Here is a 23,236-nt window from a genome sequence, read left to right as displayed (position 1 = left end):
GGGCCCAGGAGCCTGGCCGTGCAGCTGGTCCTGCTGAGATGCTGAATCCCAGGAGGCTAGGTATGCAGCCCAGCGAACATCCAGCAAGGGAGCGCACAGGAGCCCAGCCTCAGGTATGGCTATGAATACATGGACAGGAAGGGCAACATTTTTTCAAACAATTTTCAATACTGAGATCCAGGTGGGGCCCCTCCACCAAAAAGGGAATGGGAGACTCTAGCACAGCATCCTGGGGATAGAAATAACACCTAAGAAGAAAGGAGGTCCTAGCAGAGTCGACTAAGAACATGCGCATGGATCCCTGAGCTAAGTCCACCTCTCCTGTCTCAGATTCCCTGGGGAAGACTCCATAGCATGTGGAAGGAGCCTCAGGAAGCAGCTCTGGCCAACTCTAAGATGCTGGGATGGCTCAGAGGCTCACAAGAGCTGCCTCTGGGCCAGAAACATAGCAGGAAGAGAGCAGCTTCTCCCAGGAGGATGGAGGCCTCTCCCAGGAGGACAGCAGCTTCTCCTAGAGGACAGTGGCTTCTCCCAGGAAGATGGCAGCTTCTCCCAGGATGGAGGTTTCTCCCGGGAGGACAGCGGCTTCTCCTGGGAGGATGGTGGCTTCTCCCAGGAGGATAACAGCTTGTCCCAGGATAGCAGCTTCTCCTAGGAGGACAATGGCTTCTTCCAGGAGGACAGTAGTTCTCAAGGGAGGACGGAAGCTTCTTCCAGGAGGACAGCACGTTCTTAAGGGAAGACAGCAGGTTCTCATGGGAGGACAGAGGCTTCTTCCAGGAGGACAGCAGATGCTAAAGGGAGGACAGAAGCTTCTTCCAGGAGGACAGAGGCTTCTTCCAGGACCTCTCTTCTGGATATGAGGCAGGAAGAACATGGAACTCTTCTGAAGGGTTCCCCCTTGTACTTTCTGCCTTGATATTCTACAGCAGCTTGCTTTCTGCCCCATATTTGATTGTTTCTTAAACAGCAGCAGCCATTGGCCCTCCTGGGTCCCATCTCCATCTGCCTTCAGCTGTCTCCCAAGATGGATCTGGCCTAAACCGCGCCCTGCAAATACAGATGCCAGCTCCCCATGCTCTCCCATCACTGAGTGTGACAGGCGGGTCCAGGGTCCCAGCCCTCTTGTTAAAGCTCGTCTGCTCCCAATCCCATACCAGGCCCAGCCCCGTTGGTTTTCAGACGGTGGGATCATCAGGAATGTTTGTGGAGGGTTTTTTGATTTACAAAGGGAACTTCATGGGAGTGAGCAGATCTGATGCTCTAGGCAGCAAGAAAAACATGGGAGAGGGGAATGTCTGTCATCACCACCCCAGTTTCAGAGAAGGTGGCCAAGGAACGTGCTCATTCAGCGAGCACACACCCAAGACCCCAGCCCAGAGCTCAAAATTCAAGACTGTCGACCACTCTGGAATACACAAATCTCTGTCTTTCCCGATGTGCGGCTTCCCAGGGCAGGATGTCACCATGACAACCACACTGTGTGCTCAGCAGCCACGACATGAGTCAGACACCACTGGACACCCAATGCCACCTGCTCGCCAACAGCCTGTGGCCTCCAGTAAACAATCTGCTCTGAAACAAGGGAGGGAGGGCCGAGTGCAGAAAATGGGAGATAGTGGAGGGTAAGCTTTTCTGTCATTGTTAGAGTTTCTTGCTAAAAGTTACCTTGTATTACTGATATTCCATAAACAAGACTCTGCAGCCATGTTGTGGAAGTCTGGGGGCACAGGAAAAGTAGCTCACTGCAAATAGGAAAATGGTTTGTGTTCACCCAGTTCCAGAAGCCAATTTTCAACTGCTTAAAATAGTCATGATATTTTACCAAGGTAATTATACTCTTAGCTATCAGTAACAATTAAATCCTTAGACTAGAGCTGCTTAATAAAGGTCTCAAAATAAAACTGCGCACTCCAAGCACTGTGTACTAAAATGTCAAGCACATAGGCAGGACCTCCGATGGGACGCAGAGGCCCAGAGCTCCACCAGCCGGAGGCTCATGGAGGGCCTGACAGGTCAGCGACCAGGAAACCTTCAAGGCCAGCAGCAGCCCCCTCGGGTGCTCCTTGAGAGAAGGCACCCTTCGACCACCAGCCAGCTGGACGGGCTGCTGTGCAGAGCTGAGGTGAGCAGCAGCCGATACCAAGGTGCACAGGCCCAGAGCAGCAGGCACGCTGCTCCTTCCAGCTGGCCGATCAAACAGCTTCATCACGGCTGGCTGGATGGATCCTGCATCCCGGTCCTGGGGCTACACGGGTGACTGGGATCAATCCTTTGTCAGGATAAACAACCAGTCCGTGCCCAGCAATCAATATCCACCTTCTCACTAACACAGAGCAGGCCCAAGAGCACAGCAGGGTCGGGGTGAGGCCAACGTAGGCCAGAAAGTGCCAGAGGCTCTCCACCTGCGAAGCACAGCAGAGAACAAAAAACCTCCTGCCCTGGCTGCACCAGGGGTGACCCTCAGAGAGAAACGGCAGGAAGGAAGTCGAGTACAGACTTCACAGGTGGCTCCGGGTCTCCACTGGACCACGAGGGAGCCCCACTGGGGATGAAAACCACACCAGACACCCACCGACTGCGAGCTACTCCTTCCTCATCATGCCGGGAGCCCTGGCACTAAGAAGGGATGCAGACAGCAGCACGAGTGTGGCGTGGGTCACAAAATGTCAGGCTGCAGGCCAGACCCAGCACATGAGAACACTCAGGCTCACACAGGAACTGTAAAGGGAACGCTTTCTCTCAGCTTCCAACTGCTGACTTCGCTTAAGAAACCAGGAAGTTCCCACAGGACCAGCCTCAGTCGAGGCTGGGCGGGTCTCCGGTGGGGGCCACACCTGTAACTCACCCAGGCCATGCATGCAGGACCACTCCAAAGTGCTGCCCGTCTGGCTGGTGTGGACTGATGTCCCTCCCCAGCCCCAGCCCAAAGCCCGGGAGTGGGCCCAACAATAAGGCACAATGAAGAGGGTGCCACCTGAACACAGCCAGGTTTGCAGGCACCCCTGGTCATCAGGCCTGAGTCCAAAGTTTAGCAGAAAGGAGAACGGAGACCCAGAGAGAATGGGCGACATCTGAGATCCCAGAGAAAGGCCTGACTCCCAGCCCAGCCCTCCTACTCTTCCTCCCCCAGGAAGCTCTGACCTTCCCATATCATGAGACCACAGCACGTCATCACACACCCAAAGACCACCAAGCCCAGGTGTCCTGCCACCCCAACCGAGCACAGCCTCGCCCCCTCTGCTTCGCAGGGGCTCTCCTCAGTGGCAGGGTCAGACTGCACTTGCCTGAACCCCCGCAGTGGTCATCTGCTGGGCCCAAGCCACCATCGCCTCTTGCTCCTGGCCTGGAGGCTGACTCCAACAGCACTTTGTGACCAGCTGCCTTCTCTCCCTCCGCTGTGGTTTTTCACATATGCTTTCACAAAGGGGAGATCCTTGGATCCCCGCAGGAATGCCGCCTCCTGAGAAAATCCCTTCTGTGGCCCCACTGCACTGTCCACCTCTGTTGAGGTGGGTGGAAGGTACTCGTTTGTTGCTACTGCCTGACAAGGCTGGAGAGTGAATTCTCCAAGGGCTGTGCCCACATATCTGTGCCACATGCACCTCATGCATCTTGCTTAGAAGGTGACACACTAGCAGACACAGTGCCAGAAGAGAAGGGAACACAGAGGAAGATCCCAGAGAGTGCTCCACAGAAATGCACCGTGCCTGACCATGCGACAGGGCTCAGTGTCCCCTCTGCCAGAGGCGGCAGACAGCTCCAGCTGAAAAGCCATGTGAGGACATTTTGGAGGGTCCCTGTCTGGACCTGCAAAGCCAGGTCTCTGGGGTCAGCATCTGAGCTGTGAACAGAGGCCAGCTCAGCCTGTGTTCCAGGAAGCCCACACGGTGCTCAGAGGACCTGGGCCCATGTGAAGTTTTCCTTAAGGAGACAGCATGGTGCCCCCCGAAGGAATGTGCTAGAGAAGCCATCAAACTGCAGTTCTCAGTAGCAGAAATGTAACTCATTTTCTCAAAGCTCCATAACCAAGGGGTCCCAGCAGCAACGAGCCTTGTTGTCATCAAAAACAATTAAGAACAGGCAAACATTCATCAGGCACAACTCTTGGTCCTTGACAGGTGCAGCACCCATCCTGGGCCCCAGGGTGGCACAGCCCTCCACCTATTCAGCACTAGTGGAGTCAGGCAGGGGGAGTCTCTGCCCAGCAAGCTGGACAGCCTCCCTGGCCTAGAGGGCATCTGGGGACAGACAGACTTATTTCCTGACTTGTCTTCTGAAATTTCAGTGCCCAAGGAACATTTTAAACAACACTCACAAAAACTTTCTTTCACGCTCCAGCAACCTCTGCTTAGGGTGCCAGACATCAGAACCCTTGCAGGCGCCGACGATAAAAGAATCAGGCCATGTAGCCGTCCCACAGGTGGGGCTGGGGCACACCTGGAAGCAGGTGACAGCCTTTGTCCCAAGCCCTGGGCCAAGACTCACACAGGAGAACCTGCATCACTGGATGGCAAAGCATGAGAGTGCTGACTACAAGGGACAGGGACCCTGCAGAGGGTCCACAGGGACAGGGAACACTCTCCAGGGAATAGCACTGGGCCAGGAGTGGACACTGGGATGCTGGGGGAACTGAAAAAAGTGAAGCACACACCAGGCCCAGAGAGTCCCACAGGGAACACCAGGGCTGGGAGCACCCTCTGGCATTCCCAGAACCCTCCTGGCAACCCAGAGCCAAAGTGCAAACCCTGACCCAGCTGCAGGACTCCTGCCACGGAGAGTGAGATCTTGCCAACCGGGTGTGTGCTCCCCTACAGCTCCCTGCGACTCTGATCCAAATGTGAGGGCATAAATCACCTTGGTGAGCAGCAGGACCCGTTTCTGAAGCCTCCGGGCCAGTGCCTCATGTGTCTCGCGCTTCTTCCTCTCCTCCAGCAGCTGACCGTTGACCTGCCGGAGTTGTTCCTGCAGTTGCTGCCTGGCCTTCTCCAGCCCCCGGGCACTGCACAGGAGAGACAAGAGGGCAGAGCAATGAAGCCCAGGGTGACTACCCCAACCTGCCCTAGCCAAGGAACGAGCCCACCAGGACGTCCTAAAATAGAGCTGCACGTGCAACCCCCTCACTGCCATTTCCGCACTGCTGAATAGCTACTTAAGGCCTTTCAGGAGTTTCTGGATTTCAAATAGACTCCCAGGGTGATCCCAGAACACGGCAGGGAGGGGGAGGGGAGCTCAACTCCACACACAATGGGAAAAATTGTGGGCGATGCAGCCCTTCGGGAGACGGGGCTTCTGAATGAGTGAGATTGCAGAGCCAGCGCTTCCCTCTGAATCACCACAGATGTGCGGTGTGGTGCAGGGACGCAAATGCCGGGCGCCTGAGAGGGGGGCCTGTTCTAAAAACATTCTGCAGGGTTGAAAGCCCAGCCCGGCACAGAGCACTGGGAACCAGAGAGGCCTCCTGGGGGCCAACGCCATGGGCAGGGTCAACGCCAGGCTGCCCAAGAGTCCTCTCCCCGTCCACCCCCCTTCAGGTGTCTGATGGTTCCTTTCAATTCTGCTTTTTAAACCTTCCTTTTCCCTGCACGTTCCCCACAGCTGCTGCCGCAGTCACTGTGCTGGTCATGTGTCACCTGTTACCACGATAGCTTCTCAATGGCTCTCGCTCAGCCCCTCTGCCACGGGGCACCAACCTGTCTCCTCAGATGGCAGAGAGGGGCTGGGTCATGAGATTTGGAAGGCTTTGGTGGCTCCCAACCACTCTTGGTGAACCTCCGAGTTCATGGCCTGGCAGTAAAGGGCCTCAGGGGTTTGGATCTTGCCTCTCTCTCTGTGTCCTTCAGAAGCCAACTTGGGAGCCAAGAAAATGACAGCAACCACTGACCCTGACTCCAAGAACTCACCCATGCTGCAATGGCTTTCTGAGATTCTAGGAGCCCCAGGACTCCACCTCCCCACAGGAGGGCACTCCTAGGAAGGGCACAGCAAGGCGCAGAGAGGAGAGGCTGCCCCAGGGAGAAGGTGAGTCAGGATGCCACCTCCAGGATGGGACGGCCGGACACAAGGGCATTCCGAGGAAGGGACGTAGCCAGGAGAGAGAGGAGGCCATCCTGGGGAGGGGGCGAGTCAGCGGAGGGCCCAGCCCCAACCAGACAGCCCTGGGCAGGCGAGGCATGGGACAACGCTGGAAAACAGGAGCTGCACACAACTGCATTAAGCAACACAAATCTCTTCCCAAAGGAAATCTTCACTAAATCTCAAAGAAATAAAACACAGCACTGGGATGAGAGAAAAGGTAACACCGACAACCGTCCTGTGAGGCGACCCTCAGGGACAGCCAGGAGGCTGTTTGGAAACACAAAAATGTGGGATGGGGCCATGAATATCAGCCTCAGGCTTCAACCTTCCTGGGCATCCAACTGTTTCTACGTTGCTTTAGTTACATGACTTGAGGAAAAGCTTAATTCCCAGGGCTGGCAGATAACATTTTCTTTGATGGAGGTGTCCACCGGACTCATGTTTTCCACTTCATATCTGAGTGTAGTCAATATAGGGTTTTCAACTATAACTTAGTATGAATCTTTTAATAAAGGGTAAGTTGAAAGTAAATGTGAATCCAACACTCACAGAATGTCGGAAGGGACTCGGTGGCGGTCCTGATCTAGCCAAGCGTGGTGGGAACCCCCGGCCTAGCCACCCTCGGCCAGCCCTGGCAAAAGTTGCACAAGCCCACAGACGCGGGGCCAATACACTGGTGTTCAGGACGCGTGCATTTCATTTCAGCCTTGTGTGATCTTGTGAAATATGTATCTCATCTTCAAGCCATATCCTGGAACACAACTCCTAAAATCCCTGGACTCTCCTGAGTGAGGTCTTCCATTTGCCAGTGACCAACTGTGGCTGCAGCCCCTGGGCAGCTGCAGGACAGGGCTGGTCACCAGGAAGACCAAGGCTGGACTAGAGGCTTGGGACTTCAGCCCCACCCCCAAGCTCGGGGAAGGAGAGCAGCTGAAGGCTGAGTAGCTCACCAATGACCAGCAGTGGAGTCAATCATGCCTACGTAATGAGGCCTCCATAAAAACTCAAAAGGACTGAGCGGGGAGAGCTTCTGGTGTTCCGGGAGAGTGGTGGCCCAGGGAGGATGTGGAAGCTCCACGTCCTTCCCCTACTCCTCGCCATGCTCATCTATTCAGCTGCGTCCTTCACAGCAACCTGGGTTATTTATATATATAAACTGGTAAACACAAGTTTCCTTGAGTTCTGTGAGACACTCCAGCAGATTAATCAAACCCAAGGGGAATCCCAACTGGGTGGTAGGAACCCCAATTCACAGTCAGCCAGTCAGAGGCACACCTATGGCTTGCGACTGGCACCAGAGCTGGGGACAGAGCCCTCGCCTCAGAGGTCTGACGCCACCTCCAGATAGACAGTGTCAGAACGGAACTGAGTGAGGGGACACCTGGCTGGTGTCCCAGGCAGAATGGACTACTTGCTTGGCGGGTGGGGAAACGCCCCACAGCCGGTCAGTCTTCTCTGGTCAGAGGAAATGATTCTGAGTCTTTCCCATCACATCAGCCACCACAGACAGCCCTGCACAGACACTGACTCCGGGTACAGCACTGGCCAGGGCCCAATGCCCTTCCAGAACCTCCATAACCAAAAACGCAAAATACAATTAAAAACGGGCACAGAGCTCACAGGAAGCACATATTATGAAGCCTCATATTTTGAGCTCCAGTTCCATTTTAAACTATTCAAGGGCCAATTCAATAGTCAAGGGCTGTAAAATCTCTTGAATCACTGAATTGAGGTGCAAAAGTTCACAAGCGCTTTAAATCACAGCTCTGTGTGGTCATTTAATTAGAAGAATACCAGCATTCCCTGCCCTCTGCTTTAAAGCCAGGGTGTGCAAAGGCAAGAATGAGCCATCTTTCAGGTGACGGGCACAGCATAGGTGTCGGGCACAGCACAGGTGTCTGGCAAGGCAGAGGGGTGAGGGGCTGCACTGGGAAGTGCCCTCAGCACAGGATGTTGGGCAGCCTTGATGGGAGCCCAGCAAACCCACACCCTGCATCTTGAGTGAGGGTGCGCTCACATCTGTATGGAGGCACATGTGGGGCTGGAGTCCTCCCCATCGAGAGCAGATGTCAGTCACACATGGCCACAGGACAGCAGCTGTCCTGCTTCAGAGCCCAGGCTTCCGGAGCTTGAGGACCAGGGCTCAGCGAAATAGAGCCATGTGCCAAGATCAGGCTCTGGGAACCGGATGTGACCTAAGCGGCTTTCAACCCACTCTCTGCCGCCTAGGCCACCTCCGTGAAGCAGGCAGCAGGCACTGAGATGCCCCAAGCGCGGCCCTCAGCCTGCAACAGCAACTCAGCAGAACTAACACATCCCTCCACTATTGCTTAAGGGGTCTTTACCCACTCCTAGCTTTTCGAATACTGAGGTAATAATGCAAAAACAGCAATCAAGCAGTTTTCCAAACTAACTTTGAGATGAAAGGGCAAGTGTGTAAACAGCTAACTAGGCTTTGTTAAAGATTTGCAGGAGCACTGAGCCCTGGCCAAGGGCAGAGAAGTTCCCAACCTCCTCGAACCCTCACTGGCATCCAGATGTTTGTGGTCATTGGTCACCTCCTGGTCCCAAACCCTCCTCTTGCCCCTGCCCTTAGCCTAAGAAGAGCCTGAAATGTGTACTGACTTCAGATGGTCTTTGTGACTGAAGGTCACCATCTTCCTGATCTGCTTGCTCTCCGAATACATCCGATTTTCTCCGCCACTCTCACCTCTTGTGTCTAGCTTTCAAGCAGCAAGCAGCTGAACCTGGGCTCCCTTACAGGCCTGGTCTAAGACGCTGGGAAAATGCAGCAGCTGCAGGATGGCCTGAAGCGTGTGTTCCACAGCACCCAGAGGGAAAACAGACCCATAAGTGGTGTGGGGCTAAGCCCAGGCTAGGAAAGCTCAGGTTGTGATGCAAACCTCTCCTCCCCGGCAGTGAAATCCACATCATGAAGGGAGACGGGAGAAACGAACCAGAGCAACACATGTTCCCAGCTGAGGGACGGCATGGGCGGCAGAGACACACTCACTTCAGGACCGTCCAGTTGTAGGCACTTGGGCCCGCATCATCCAGGCCACATCCCCAAGGCCTCATAGCTAACCAACACCCAAGTCCACAGAACTAGACTGTAAAACTCCAACACCAAGAACTGGACCATAAGATTCCAACACCAACAACTGACTGTAAAACTCCAACACCAAGGTGTGAAAAGGAGATGACACTGCAGAATGCTCACCAAGAGCCAGGTCCAGGACATCTGCCACTCACACCTCACTAGCAGGTGAGTCCACCCACTCCGTTCAGCACATGGGTTGTGGATGAGGGCAGCCACACACCATTTCAGCCACCAGAGACAGCAGCATCGAACACCACAGCCAGCCTGGTCTCACTGGGCCTCCCTCCATTCTACTGGGATGGGAATCTCAGACAAAGAAGCCACACATGTGGGATGAGCAGAGAATCTCACGGGGGTGCAGGTACCAAGGTAACTGAGAGGAAGAGGAGGACCCTCAGGCACCAAGGGTGCAGTGACTTCAGGAAGCAGCTCCCATTCCTTGGGCTGTGGGAACACAGGGCAGAGGCTGACATCATGAAAATGTAGATGCTTAGAGATGGGCTCCATGGAAAGGAAACTGAGATGGCTGAGGGGAGGCCGTGCTGGTGTCTGTGTGAGGGCCCTGGCGGGCCTGGACCCAGACCTTTGAGAACAGGGCAGCAGCCCACGGAGCTGGAACCTCTGGGCGCTATAGAATCTGCAGGCTGGTGGGCTGCCGGGAGGCGGCAAAGCCAGCGGCTGAAGAGCTGCCCTCCTGGACCTGCAGGCTGGTCCCAGGGCCCTCTCCAGCACTCCCAGGGCAGGCCCTGATACGGGTGCCTGCTCGCCAAGCACAAGTGCGGGCTGCAGTCCTCAGTCTTGCAAAGTAGGGCTCGGAAAAGGAACTGCAGAGCTGCGAGGTGATGACTCCGTAACCTCAGCAGGCAGAAGACAGGCCATCAGCAAACGACTAAGCAGGTGCCTCCTGACACTGGAGAGGGAACAGGAGGCTGGAAGGGCCCTCAGGGAGGGGTGGCAGGACAGTCTGAGACAGGTGATGTCAGAGCCGGGGCTGTTTCCAGCGGGCAGCTGGTGTGCTCATGGCCAGCCCAGTGGGCCTGCGGTTGGGACAGCCAGGGGCAACTGGCAAGGGCAGAAGAGGATGAACAAACCAGGAAGGGCCCCCATACAGGGCTGGAAACTCATGCGGCGTGTGGAGAGTGGGCTGAGGCAGAGGGGCAGAGGGTAAGGAGCAGTCCAGTGCGTGTCCATGAGGTGCCGGCGTCTCAAGGGGAGGGGAAGGTCCAGCAGAGGCGGCCCAGTCCTGAGGACCTGAGGAAGTGGCAATTAGGAGCCATGCCCTGGAGTTTCAGGAAGGGCTGGCACAAAGTGGACGGCCCCAGAGTGCAGCCTAAAGGCCCCCAAATTTTTCAGACACCACCCACAAGTGGCGCTGCCCACCCTGGCGTGCAGGTGGAGGTGCTCCATCAAGACGGGCTCTACCTCCAACTCCTCAGAGCCATGGGACCCCAGCATGGCAAGCCACAGTGTCCAGGCTCTCCCCTGTTGGGGATGTTCTCTCTGTTCAATCCCAGCCTTTCCTCTGAGGTACAAAAGAGAAAACTCATAAAAAATTAAGCCTCTAGTTCCATGCTTGGGCTGAACTCTGAGGTCACTGGCATTTCCGTGAGCCTCTGGGAGTTGAGAACGAAGTTCTTAGTTCCTAAAGGAGAAGTCAGGCATGTTTATCGATCAATGCCTTTCTGAGTCGGCCTCTACTCAAAGAACAAGGTCTGAGCTTTTGAGGCTCCATCTCTGTGCTGTGACCAGCCACTGCAGTCCACTTTAATGTGATCATCAGAAACTCACAGCCTAAGAATACCTACTTTCAAGGAACAACTAGAGGACACAAGGCATTCTGAAGCGGCAGGAGACATTTTAACGACCTTCTTCAAGACACTGCTGAGCCGGCTCTTCCACACACAACCCCTTCCTCCCACATGCTCCTCATCTACCTTCTCCCAAGTCCCAGCCCACTCTGAGCACCCACCAAGGCAAGGGCAGGCATTGCACAAACAGGCATCCCTGGACTCTCCTCAGAAACCACGGGGCCCAGGAACACAGGAGCCTACGGTGCGGCCACCGCAAGAGACGGGCTCTGAGAAAGGCCAGGACAGGTGGTGCTAGGGTCTGAAGCAGAACAGTTGTGTGCTCTGGGACCCTGATTTGACCCTTGGGATGGAGCAAGGAGGGCATTCCCACCTGTCACAAGGCCAAGTGGCGCCTAGCATGTGGATCCACAGGGTATGAAGATGCCACCAGAGCCACGCCCGGGCCCAGGGCAAAACCAGCATATTCTGGGCGGTGCGCAGAAAGCTGGTGTCCTCCCAAGTTCACCTGTGGAAACCCGGATCCCCAATGTGATGGTGACCAAAGGGGAACCCCAGAGAGGGGATTCAGTCCTGAGGGCGGGGCACTCCTGATGGGATGCATGTCTTGTGAGTGGCACGAAGGAGCCAGCATCCTCTCCCTCTGCCCTGTGAGGACAGGAGCTGGCCATCTACAAACCAGGAAGATAGTCCTCAGACCCCACCCTGCCATCCTGGACTTCTCAGCCCCACAGCCACGAGAAACAGGCTGTTCAGATCCCCGTCTATGGTACTTTGTTATGCCAACCCAAACAGAGATGGCCTCCTAATCCGTAACACCCAGACACACTGTTCACACACAGGCATGGGATCTTGCCAAGGCTCCCTTGCTGATGACTGCCCTGACTGTTCACCCATGACAAGGTTAGCCCATGGCACAATTAGCCTGAGACACAGTCATGACACAGTTAGACCACGACACGGTGAGCCCGAGACACAGTTACAGCATGGTGAGCCCGCGGCACAGTGAGCCTGAGACATGGTTACAGTACGGTGAGCCTCAGGCACAAGTAAGCCTGAGACACGATTACAGCATGGTGAGCCCGTGGCACAGTAAGCCCCAGACACAGTTATGCACAGTGAGTCTGAGACACAGTTACAGCATGGTGAGCCCATGGCACAGTGAGCCTGAGACATGGTTACGGCACAGTGACCCCGAGACACAGTTACAGCACAGTGAGCCTGCGGCACAGTGAGCCCCAGACACGGTCATGACACAGTGATCCCACGGCACAGTGAGCCCAAGACATGGTTACAGCATGGTGAGCCCATGGCACAGTGAGTCCCAGACACAGTTATGGCATGGTGAACCCAAGGCACAGTGATCCCCAGACACGGTTGCGCACAGTGAGTCTGAGACAGTTACAGCACAGTAAGCCCGCGGCATAGTAAGCCCCAGACATGGTTACAGCACGGTAAGCCCACGGCACAGTGAGCCCGAGACACAGTTACAGCATGGTGAGCCCACAGGACAGTGAGTCCCAAACACGGTTACGGCAAGGTGAGCCCAAGGCACAGTGAGCCCCAGACATGGTTACGGTGCGGTGAGCCCACGGCATAGTGAGCCCAAGACACGGTTGCAGCATGGTGAGCCTGCCAATGGCCTTAAGGGTTAATATGTAAACATAGCTGCGTGCCCAGCGATCTTCAGTGATGACACTTGGCATGAAACTAGGAAAACATTAATAAAACTTTATTCGAACCTTGGCAAAATCCCTAAAAGCACCTTTATTTTTAGATATCTGAGTAACATAAAGACCCATTCACACGTATGACTTTTAATCTTCTCAATTTTATAGATGAGTAAATTCAAGCCTCGAGTGACTGAGTCATGAGCATGACTACCATGTTCCCCATGACACCACGGTACGTGACCTCCAGGGTCTCCAGGGTCATGCCTTGAGTACTCCCACAGGGCCAGGGGAAGACACCCCAGTCAGGCCAAGCAACACCACCACCACACAGATGACGTGCTCCATGTGTCTCTCAGGAAGAGAATCAAGTGCAGGGGCTTGGCCAAGCCAGCTGTCAGGAGGGGTGTGAACCAGCAGGTGGCTGGGAGCAGGCACACAACGCAAAAAGCAGTGCCTTTCTGCAGGAGGCACTCGGGAGCAGGAGGTGAGGACCCAGCAGGCCCAGGAGGCTGGCAGGGAGCAGAAGACAGGCTCTAGGCCCGGCAGACAGCCTGTCCTGCTCTGCTCTGGAAGCATCCACAGGTTCTGAAAGAGGATCTCGCTTGCCAGGACAACCTCCCAAACCACATGTGCTCGTCCTCCAGTCACAAGAACTATACACAGAACCATGTTCACAGACACCCGTCAGGAAACCTCGCAGCAGCCTGGATCAAGAGACAAAATTTTAGATGGAGAACAACTGGTTTCAGAAATTCTCTCCTGGAAGGCCAGGGTTCCCAGACAGGGCAGAAGCAACAATGCACGTGGTCTGGCATCCACATCCACTCCCTGCCAACAGGGAACACCAGTGAAGGCCCACTCACTACAGAGTGGGCCATCTCTGCCATCAAAGCCTCCAGCTCTGGCCTAGAGGCCAGCACAGCAGATGCAGGCTCTCTGTGTATCTGAGGAGTCTCCTGAGAGTGGGAAATCGATACCTGCCTCTGCAGAGATGCAGGGAAACGTAACCCTGGGACCTAGGAGGTTCAGAGGGTCCCACCCACCCGTAAGAGCCCCCACGGCACCCTACTATCCAGATGCTCTGAGCCTTCCATCCACCTCTGACCTTCTCCTTCATCTTGGATGGAACCGAGGCCACTGAGCTGCTCGCTGCTAATGGGCTGGGGAGGATTCCATCAGATGCGTGCATCCATTGCAAAGCACAGGAGCATCAACAGGTCGCAGTTCTTCCCTTGCCCTGCGCTCATGGGGCCTCCAAGGTGAGCCAGGAGAGGCTCCCTGATCAGAAGCTGTGGGAGATTCAGATCACAGTTTATGCTTCTCATCTACCTGGGACTAAAGAAGAAAGCAGAGGAGGCCATGGGCCAGGGTCCCTCCCACGTCTCAACTCAGAGGCGAGCCTCCTGAGCAGTTTCTTGCTCTCATCCAAGCAGCTTTTGGCTACAGGGGCTGCTCCTGGGTACATGACCTTATTTAGTCTCCACAAGAATCTGGCAGGAGAGCAGTAGTGCTGCCCCCAGTCCCCACGTCCCTGAGGAAGCAGGGGGTCAGAGGTGGCATGCCTCACTGAAGCCTCTGGTTCAAGCCCGCAGGGCCAACTCAGCCCCGACACCGTGGTGAGGTCATGGGCATGCACTCAATGGCACAGGTGGGCACTTGCTTCCCTAGTGAGCAGGTTCAGACCCAGAGGGGCCAGGTCTCCGAGAGGGAGCAGCGCCCTCCTCCCCGGCGCCCCAGGACGTGGGGTTCAGCAAAGCATGCAGCTGTCGTTATTTACACCATCTAATTCCAATCTTAAATGTCTCCAAGTGTCATTACACATTTTTCTGAAAAAAAAAAAAAAAAAATCCAAACAGCGGAAACAAAACCAGAGAATGAGAAGAGCAAAGGCTGAAATAATTACCAATCAAAGGAATGGCCAGGGGAGCAGGCTCTGAAGCTGCAGGCTGGCCTCCCAGTCGCTCTGCCCCGACTGCCTCTGATGAGCTCTCTGTTCCCAACATCTCATCCATTCGAATCAGTCTGCATTCCCAGATAAACAGAGGCCATACTGTAAATACTCTCATCTGACTTTGAAATGTGAGAAGGAAAATTGCCCTTTGCAATTTCAATTCAATCCCAACCATAATGAATAATCCAATTTAGCTGATCAGTTACCAACCTGTAATCGCCTTGGTAGGGCTGCCTCCAAGGGCAGCTCCAGGTGGGGAGCTCTGGCAAGGGTGGCTACAGGGAGACCATCAATTCACCTCCACCTCAGGCTGTTGGAGTTTAGGAAATGAGAATGGCAGAGACCAGAGGGCAAGTCACCTCCCCAGGCTTTATTGTGCAACTGTTCTTTGCCCTCCAGCTCTGACTTTCAGAAAAAAAGAGGAGACACCGAAGATAATCCGGTGCCTGGAGTGATGCAGAGAGGCAAAGCAGGCGTCCTGGAGACATCCACTGCCTCCCCATGTCGAGGGTGGGGAGAAGGAGACCATCTGCATCGTCAGCCCAGTCAGTGCTTGCTCCCTGCCCGCCTAATGCAGGCAACAGAAGCCCCAAAGGGTGACATGGCCAGCAGGCAGGCAGCAGGTGGGTGGGCCAGCCTCGAAGTGGGGCACTTCTCTGCACTGCCACTCAGCAAACAGACCACCACCTAGGTTTGTAAGCAAAGTTTTCCTGGAACAAAGCCATATCCTTTCGTTGACATATGGCCTGCAGCTACTTTCCTGTGACAGAGACTGTGCCTCAAAAAATCAAAAATATTTACTACACGGCTCTTTACAGAGAAAGGTTACCAACCACTACTCTACAGCACAGACATGAGGTTTAGAAACACTGGTGTGGGTAACTAAGACATGATTTTACACCCAACTGAGGCCAGGCAACTGTGTTTCTCCTCCACCAAGAGAGCAAGCTCCTGCCAGCCCCCAGCCTCAGGCACTGCAGATGCACAGATTCCATGGCAAAAACAGTAATAACAACCCTCCTACTAAATCCACAGACCCTCACGTGCAGGGCACCTCCCTCACAATCTAAGGCTTCTTGTAAGAAGCCAGGGATTCTGGGGCCCCTCACTTCCAAATGGGAGGACTCAAAGAGCAGCGCTGGGCTCTGACGCCAAGTCCATTCCTGTACACTGGAAACCTCCAGGTCCCACAGCAGCCCTGCTGTTGGCTGCACAGAGCCCCATGCAAAGAGGAGGTGTGGAGGCTTGCTCAAGGCGCAGTCTGATTTTCCCACTGAAGATGTGTGTGGCTGGGCAAGGGGAATTGTCATTTCTTCAAACACACACTGAACCTCCCTTCCAGGGAGGGAGACATTTTTGCCTCACTCTCGGTTATGGACATGGATGCCAGGGAGAGTGGCATTCCAAGGGACCTGGTTCACAGGTGACGCCACTGGGATGTGGCCTGCACTTTGTGATGTTACAAAGGCTTTATTAACCCTCAGCTGCCTCCTGGACACCCAAGGTCCAGACTCCATACTCCCTCTCCCCTGGCTCCCCATTCATGGAAGATGAGAAGATGACTGAGCCCAGGGAGAGAGGAGAGAGCTGCTGCGACAGTTCGTGAGCCAGGCCAGCTGTGGAGGACAGGGCTGGGGATGCCACGGGGTGAGAGTGGCAGAGCCAGTGGGAAGGGTCCTCAGAAAGAGGATACGGACAGACAAGTTGGGCAGGGGGACTCTGGGCTGGTGCTGGAAAGGTGCCCAAGGGCAGAGGGGCCTCTTGGAGCCAGGGTCGCCACACTGGGCTCCTTGCACCTTCCTCATCTGGACCACAAGTTCTAGCAAAAGTCCATGAAGTTCCCCCAAACAGAGGAGCAAAGGAACGAAAATCAGAGCATCCACTTAGCAGTCCCACTCCACCAACACTTCTCAAATTTCCAGAACACCATCGTGCAACCCAGAAAACCTCAGGACAAGTATCAGCTGAAGGAAACCAACCTGTGGAGGGACTGTGGGCCTCAGGGGCCTGACAAAAATCCCCACATTGGGCCAGACCACTCCACACAGGAGGCGGGGGGGCACCCCCCGTGCCACTGCAGCCCAGGGCACCATCATGTGCCCCTTCACTTCCTCACCCAGCCAGGAGGCCCCAGGATTTATCTGTCCGGGGCTCTGTCCCCCGCACAGGGGTCCGACATCATTGTTCCAGCAGGCTGGAGAGGTGCAGGAGCTAAGTGGGAGGGAGAGAAGCTGGAGCACAAGTTAGTGGGGGAAGGCTGCCTGGCCCAGCTGGAGGGAAAACGGGACAGACACCTGCCGTCAAGGTGGGGAGGCCGGGCCTTTACTCGAATGGCCAACAGAGATAGTGGGGACCCCTGGGGAGACAGCAGGGCACATCTGACATGGCCCCAAGGTCAGGAGCAATAACAGAAGGTGGCAGCTTCCAGGGGCAGATGAAAATTGATCACGGAGATTAGAGAGAGGTCGGAGCCAAAGATAGAGCCTCCGAAGTCTGGCCAAACTGAAATGACAAGAAAAGATGTCAAAGCACAAGAACTTACAGAAGGGAAAGCAGAGACCAAGGAATAAAGAACGGAGAACAAGCCCCCAGGAACACCTGCACAGGAGATGCGACAAAAAGGGAAGGGAGGCAGGAGAGGGAGGGCAGGGGGACCAGGAAGCCATGTGTGAGTGTGAGGGGCATGTGTGCACATCCCAGCAACAGCTGCATGGGAAACCAGAAGGAGGGAGAGAAGGGAAGGAGAGTGGGGACCATGGGGCCATGTGTGAGACAGAGCGCAGGAGGGAGGAGGGAGAAAGGAAGAGGGTGCAGCAGGGAGAAAGTGAGACGGAGGGAAGGGAGCCAGTCCTGGGGAGCTCAGCCAGAGCTGCTGTTAGAGCCGCAACTTCAGCACCACATGGCCGGTGAATCAGAGCCGTGAGCACATAGCTGGGCTCTGGCCGTCACCAGGTCTAGCGTGGGAGTGCAGCACTCCAGAGAGCAGCAGGCCAAGTGGAAGGACCAGGCTGAGGAGACGGAGCTCTGAGGATCGAGGGGCCCACACATCAAGTTTAATTGAGGCTTGCACCACCAAATTGGACAAGCAGTTAAGAGAAGAAACAAAGCGATCTCTGTGGCCTCTCCCTTTGGAATCACCCGATAGCCCAATTAACAGCTCTGAAGCTGAGGCTCCAGCGCCCATGACAATCGATAGAGCCCGCCAAGCAGAGCCCAGCTGCCAGCACTGGATCCAGCCTCCGCCCACGCCTGTGTGCCACACGACCCCTCCAGCTCCTTTGGCGCTACCTGGGTAATGAAGCCCATTCAGCCTGTTTATTTTCCCATTGATTTTGCCATCCTCGACCCAAAGCACAGGAAGTCAATACTCCGTTAGGTGTGGCACCTTCATGGGGCCTCCACTGTCTCCGCTGTAGGGAGAGTTCCCCTGCTCCATCAATCAGAAACATGGCACAGGCCCCGGGGAAGAGCCGTCCTTCCCTGCGCGTGACATCCTGGGTAACCAGGGCTGACAGCCTCTAAACGCTGTCACTTGACCAATAAAGAAACATCTCCAAAGCATTCCCCATGCTAACTAACAAAACTGAAAGGAGAAAATGAGATTTTAAGAATTATTAGTTTCCCTTTCATTCCTTTCTAGCAGGAGCTGCAGAGAGGGAGGCACCCACTCGCCCATCACTGAGTCATCCGGCAGCTCATTTATGAACCTCGATTCCTCCAAGCTGGGCGGGGGGCTTGGAGGGCTGACACTTGACTTGAGAAATGCCAGCTCTAAGCAGTTTATTTCCTCTTGAACTTTAAGAACTGACAAAGACAGGAATGACCTTTAAAAGGCAGGGTTAGTGCTTGTTGGAATCACTGAGCACTTCTCGGCTTACACAACACGGAGAGGAGGTGTGGGGTGAGTGCCCCCAGGCTCGGGGCATGGCTCTCAGCACTCGGGCAGGTGAATCAGCAGAGAGGCCTGCAAGGTGGGTCTGTGGGTGGAGGCCAGCACAGGACAGGCTGTCAGGAGACTCCAAACATAACAGACCACATGGTGTCCCCTGCGGCTGAGATGGAAGAGGCAGCAGCAACAGACGCCAGCAAGACCTGCGAGACCTGGGTTCAAACCTGGCCTCTGCCACTGACTGTAGCAGGCTGTGCACCAAGAAGACCAACATTTCCTCCTCCCAGTTCTTCAAGGAAAAGCATGTGGGAAGAAACAGATCTGTTCCTAACACTGCAGGAGTGCCCGTTCCCATCTCCAGGACCTCCTAGCTGGTCACTGTGAGTGTCTGCCAGGCCAACCAGCATCTGTATCCTTTGAGCCGGCTGCAGGGTGCTCCCAGTAACTCCAGCATGATCAGACCCTGGGGCAGGGAGGAGCATGGGCAGGAAGACACTGGGAAAGCAGGGTCAGAGACTGGGTGTAAAACACCCCCCCATCCTAGTGAGGTCTGGTTTTCCACATGCACCCAGCTCAGAGAAAGAGGATGCTCACATCCATGCTGCCACTCCATTTCTCGCCATCAGTTAACAAGCGGCTTCCTCCGGACACCTGAAAGGCATTCTGATGTAGTGGTGCCGGCAAGGTGTGCGGTGGACACTACACAGGATCTGGAAGATTTGGGTCAAAAGAATTCAGGAAACACTGTGGAAGTTTCTGGGTATGTGTAGAAAAAGAAAGGCCTGCCGTGGTTGTGAATATCGACTTCATTTCCTCAAAGTCCAGTGGGGGACAGAAGGAGCCGGTCCACAGGTGTGGCCAGACCCGCCATAGAGACGGCCATGGACAGCAGGAGGCCAGGAAGGCTGAGGGCTGTGACCTTCACTTGCTGGGAGCGGAGTGCGTCACAGGAGGTGGAGCCAGAAAGTGGGGCTGCCCAGGCAGGGTGATGCCAGAGAAGGCCCTGCACCCATGCAGACATGCCAGGGACAAGGGAGCAGTGCCTGTGCTTGGAAGGGTACCCAGGCTCTGGCAGGCCTGCCTGCTGGAGAACAGATTAGAGGCAGGAAACCCAGCTCAGTGTGGAGCCCCAGCCCAGAAGACCCACTTCCTGAGCCGCTATCGAGGTCACCACTGTCGCCGGACACCAGATGACTACTCAATGGGTCATCTAACATCAGCTGGATCCCTGCCTTAGAGAACCTCACTTGGAACTTGCCTCGCACCTCTAAGTATCTCCTGGAACGCCCTGATGTCAGGTCCCAGATAACACTGAAAGCCAGTGGAGCCGTCCTTGGACATGGAGGAGAAAAAGGAAGGAGCCATGACAAATACAGGGCCAAGCACAGGAGCAGAAGGGCGCTCCCAACCCTCCGGGTGAAGGGCCTGTGACTCTGCGGCCCCTTATCGAATAAGAACCCGCCACATGCTGGGCAAAATGATGACCTTACATTGCCGACATCATTTCTTGAACACGCCATCAGGTTTAATGTTTCCCACCACCCAAGCCGAGGATATTATCATGTCTTTCACAGACGAGGTGGCCTGGGCCAGCAGTCAGTGATGAGCGAGAATTCAACGCCAGTCTTGCTCAGTCTGACAGTGGCTACGCTCTTCATGACTGCAGCTCCCATACTAGCCACAGGTCTCTTATGAAACTGCAAATCCACACTCACCTCAAGCACCCACTGTGTATCAGCCACCATTCCAGGCAAAGCAGACACAATGTGTTTATCCCTATGATGTCTTTATCTATTCACAGCTGAGGGGCATTTGGGTTGGCCCCATCTCTTGGCTACTACAAGCAATGTTGTTATGAATAACGAAACACGGGTGTTCATGCAAACACCCTATCAATTCTCTTGGGTGTGCACTTAGCAGGGAGGTTGCTGGGTCATCCAGTGACCGCCTAACCTTTAAGACCTACCAGCTGCTCACAGCAGATGCAGCACCTCACAGGCCTACCAGGTGCATAAGGGGCACCAACTGCCCACACCCTTGCCAACTACACACCCCCCCACCAGATGCATACAAGGACATCAACCGCCCACCCTCACCAACCTAACACCCACCCCAGACACATACGAGGACACAAACAGCCCACCCTCACCAACCTCACACCCCCACCAGACGCATACAAGGACACAAACAGCCCACCCTCACCAACCTCACTACCCCCACCAGACGCATACAAGGACACAAACAGCCCACCCTCACCAACCTCACACCCCCACCAGACGCGTACAAGGACACAAACCGCTTACACCCTCACCAATCTGACACCTCAACCAGATGCGTACGAGGACACAAACCACCCACCCTCACCAAGCTCACACCCCAACCAGACACGTACGAGGACACAAACCACCCACCCTCACCAACCTCACACCTTCACCAGATGCATAAGACGACAAAAACCGCCCACACCCTCACCAACCTCACACCCCCACCAGACACTTACAAAGGCCTGGAAGATGGTAAGACCCCTCACCTCCATGTGCAGCTCCCGCCTCCCCATGGTAATCCTGCCCTGCCTGGGAGGATTCCACACTGCTGGGGAGGACGGTGAGACCTGTCACCTCCCTCCCTCCTCGACAGCAGCCCAGAGGCTGGATATCTGGCAAATGAACTCCTAAGGATGAGCCCTTACCCACAGGCCCAGGGAGGATGAGATGCCTGGTAGGGAAGAAGCTCAGATTCTCCCTCCTCCTCCCCAAAATGCATCCCATCCAAAGGAAGGTGCAGGAAAGTAACTCAGCACTGGGTAAAGCACCACTAAGGCATTGACACACCCTCGCTCACACCACAGCCACAAAACCAGCCAAGTCCTTATGGCATGGTAATCAGTGGAAGCACTGCCAGAGCCCTGTAATTGGACGCTCCAGGCAAGTCACTCAGTCAGTGCCAAGGAGCACAACAGATAGCACAGCCAGCTGGGGATGAAGCTACACACGGCCTCTGCCCGTGGGAGAGCCGTAAATGCTGCAAGCAGGGAGATGGACGGGCCGGCCATAACTGCTATTATCTTCTGCAACTGAAAGCAAGGGTGGCAGAGAAATCAAGGGCCAGGAAGACAGGAGAGAGGTGGACAGGAATCCTGAGAGTTACACGCTGAGTTCAGGAAAAAGCTTTAAAACAAGAAAAAACAAAATCACTTTGAGAAAAGCAGGGAGGAGGAGGTGGTGGTCATGCATGGAGAAACTGGGCTTCAAACCTCATGGAAGTTCTTCTCTTTCAAAACCTACCCACAGGCTGCTGGTGGCAGAGTGTTGTGACCAAGGGGTGACATAAGACACTTTCAGGGCAATGGAACTGAATCACGGCTGTGGTGAGGGACACTCAGTGCATTTGTCAAGACCCACAGAGCCATACACCTCAAAAAGTGAATTTTATTACCAATAAATACTCAGGAAATGGGCAGGGCAAGGTGGCTCATGCCTGTAACTCCAGCATTTTGGGAGGCTGCAGCAGGTAGGTATCTGAGGTTAGGGGTTTGAAACCAGCCTGACCAACATGACAAAACCCCATCTCTACTAAAAATACAAAAATTAGCCAGGCATGGAGGCATGCACCTGTAATCCCAGCTACTCGGGAGGCTGAGGCACAAGAATCACTAGAACCCCTGACCCATGCATGCAGGCACCTTACCCAGTAGCTGCCATGTGTCATGCAGGGCAGCAAGAGAGCCAGGACAGGCTATTCATTCTGCCCCACTCCACTGGCAGCCTGAAGGTCACCAGGGCCTGGTCCAAAGCAGGCAGGGATGGGTGAGCTTCAACAGGGAGAGCAGCTCCCATGGCTGACTCAGACCCCTGCTGTGCAGCTTCCTCAGTGACCAGGCAGACGGGTGAGGAGAAGGCAGCCATGGAGACACAGAGAGAGGCCAGTTCCAGGCATAGTAGAGGCCAGAGCCAAGGGGATATAGTTTGGCTGTGTCCCTACAGAAATCTCAGCTTGAACTGTATCTCCCAGAATTCCCACGGGTTGTGGGAGGGACCCAGGGGAAAGTAACTGAATCATGTGGGCCAGTCTTTCCTGTGCTGTTCTTGCAATAATGAGTAAGTCTCACGAGATCTGATGGGTTTATCAGGGGTTTCCACTTTTCCTTCTTCCTCATTTTCTCTTGCCACCACCATGTAAGAAGAGCCTTTTGCTTCCCACCATGATTCTGAGGCCTCCCCAGCCATGTGGAACTGTCAGTCCAATTAAACCTTATTTTGTTCCCAGTTTCGGGTATGTCTTTATCATGAACATGAAAACAGACTAATTACAGAGGGAAAGCAACCAAGCCCCAACATCTGTCCCCAGAGCCCACCCCACATGCCCACCCCATCAAGTGCATCATATTCAATCACAATTCCAAGTGCAAACCTTCTAAAGGAATGGGCTTCCAAAACAAGGTGTCCAGTAACAATGCTGTTCTAACATCCATTTCAAAGGCCGGGCTTAAGGCCAGGCTCTTACACAGCTGCCACATGATCAAAGTGGGCTGAGGGGCTGCTTTCCTCTCAGACCTTTAGAGCCACAGAAGGAGCCCCGGTCAGGCCCAGTGGCCACTTCCAAGGGACAGGGAACACCAACACTAGTGATCTCGGTTTGGTATCAGCTGTGCAACAAAAGCTCTGGGGGCAGGCGGATAAGGAAGAGGGACAGGAAAAGGCAGGTTCCCTTCTCAGGAACAGCACAGTCGTGTTTAAC

General features: G+C 54.8%; 1 protein-coding gene across 10 annotated transcripts in view; it reads right to left on the bottom strand.

The window, feature by feature from the left end:
- MAD1L1 (mitotic arrest deficient 1 like 1) overlaps window positions 1–23,236 on the bottom strand; it is a 404,019-nt gene that overhangs the window by 234,266 nt on the left and 146,517 nt on the right. For 8 of the 10 annotated variants that reach the window (XM_064366614.1, XM_064366612.1, XM_064366620.1 and 5 more), the window contains one exon: window positions 4,858–5,002. The exons of 1 other annotated variant lie outside the window; for it this stretch is intronic. In XM_064366614.1, coding sequence (XP_064222684.1) covers window positions 4,858–5,002 — 145 coding nt within the window. Of the gene's footprint in view, window positions 1–4,857; window positions 5,003–21,188; window positions 21,212–23,236 lie in introns of those variants that run through there. One more of the 10 variants, XM_064366624.1, reaches the window with a different exon arrangement.

Source organism: Aotus nancymaae, unplaced genomic scaffold, assembly GCF_030222135.1.
Source record: "Aotus nancymaae isolate 86718 unplaced genomic scaffold, 86718_ANA_hifiasm-v0.15.2.pri h1tg000064l_1, whole genome shotgun sequence".
Taxonomy (NCBI): domain Eukaryota; kingdom Metazoa; phylum Chordata; class Mammalia; order Primates; family Aotidae; genus Aotus; species Aotus nancymaae.
The sequence above is the reverse complement of the archived record's forward strand: the minus strand, read 5'-3'. Positions and strand labels throughout refer to the sequence as shown.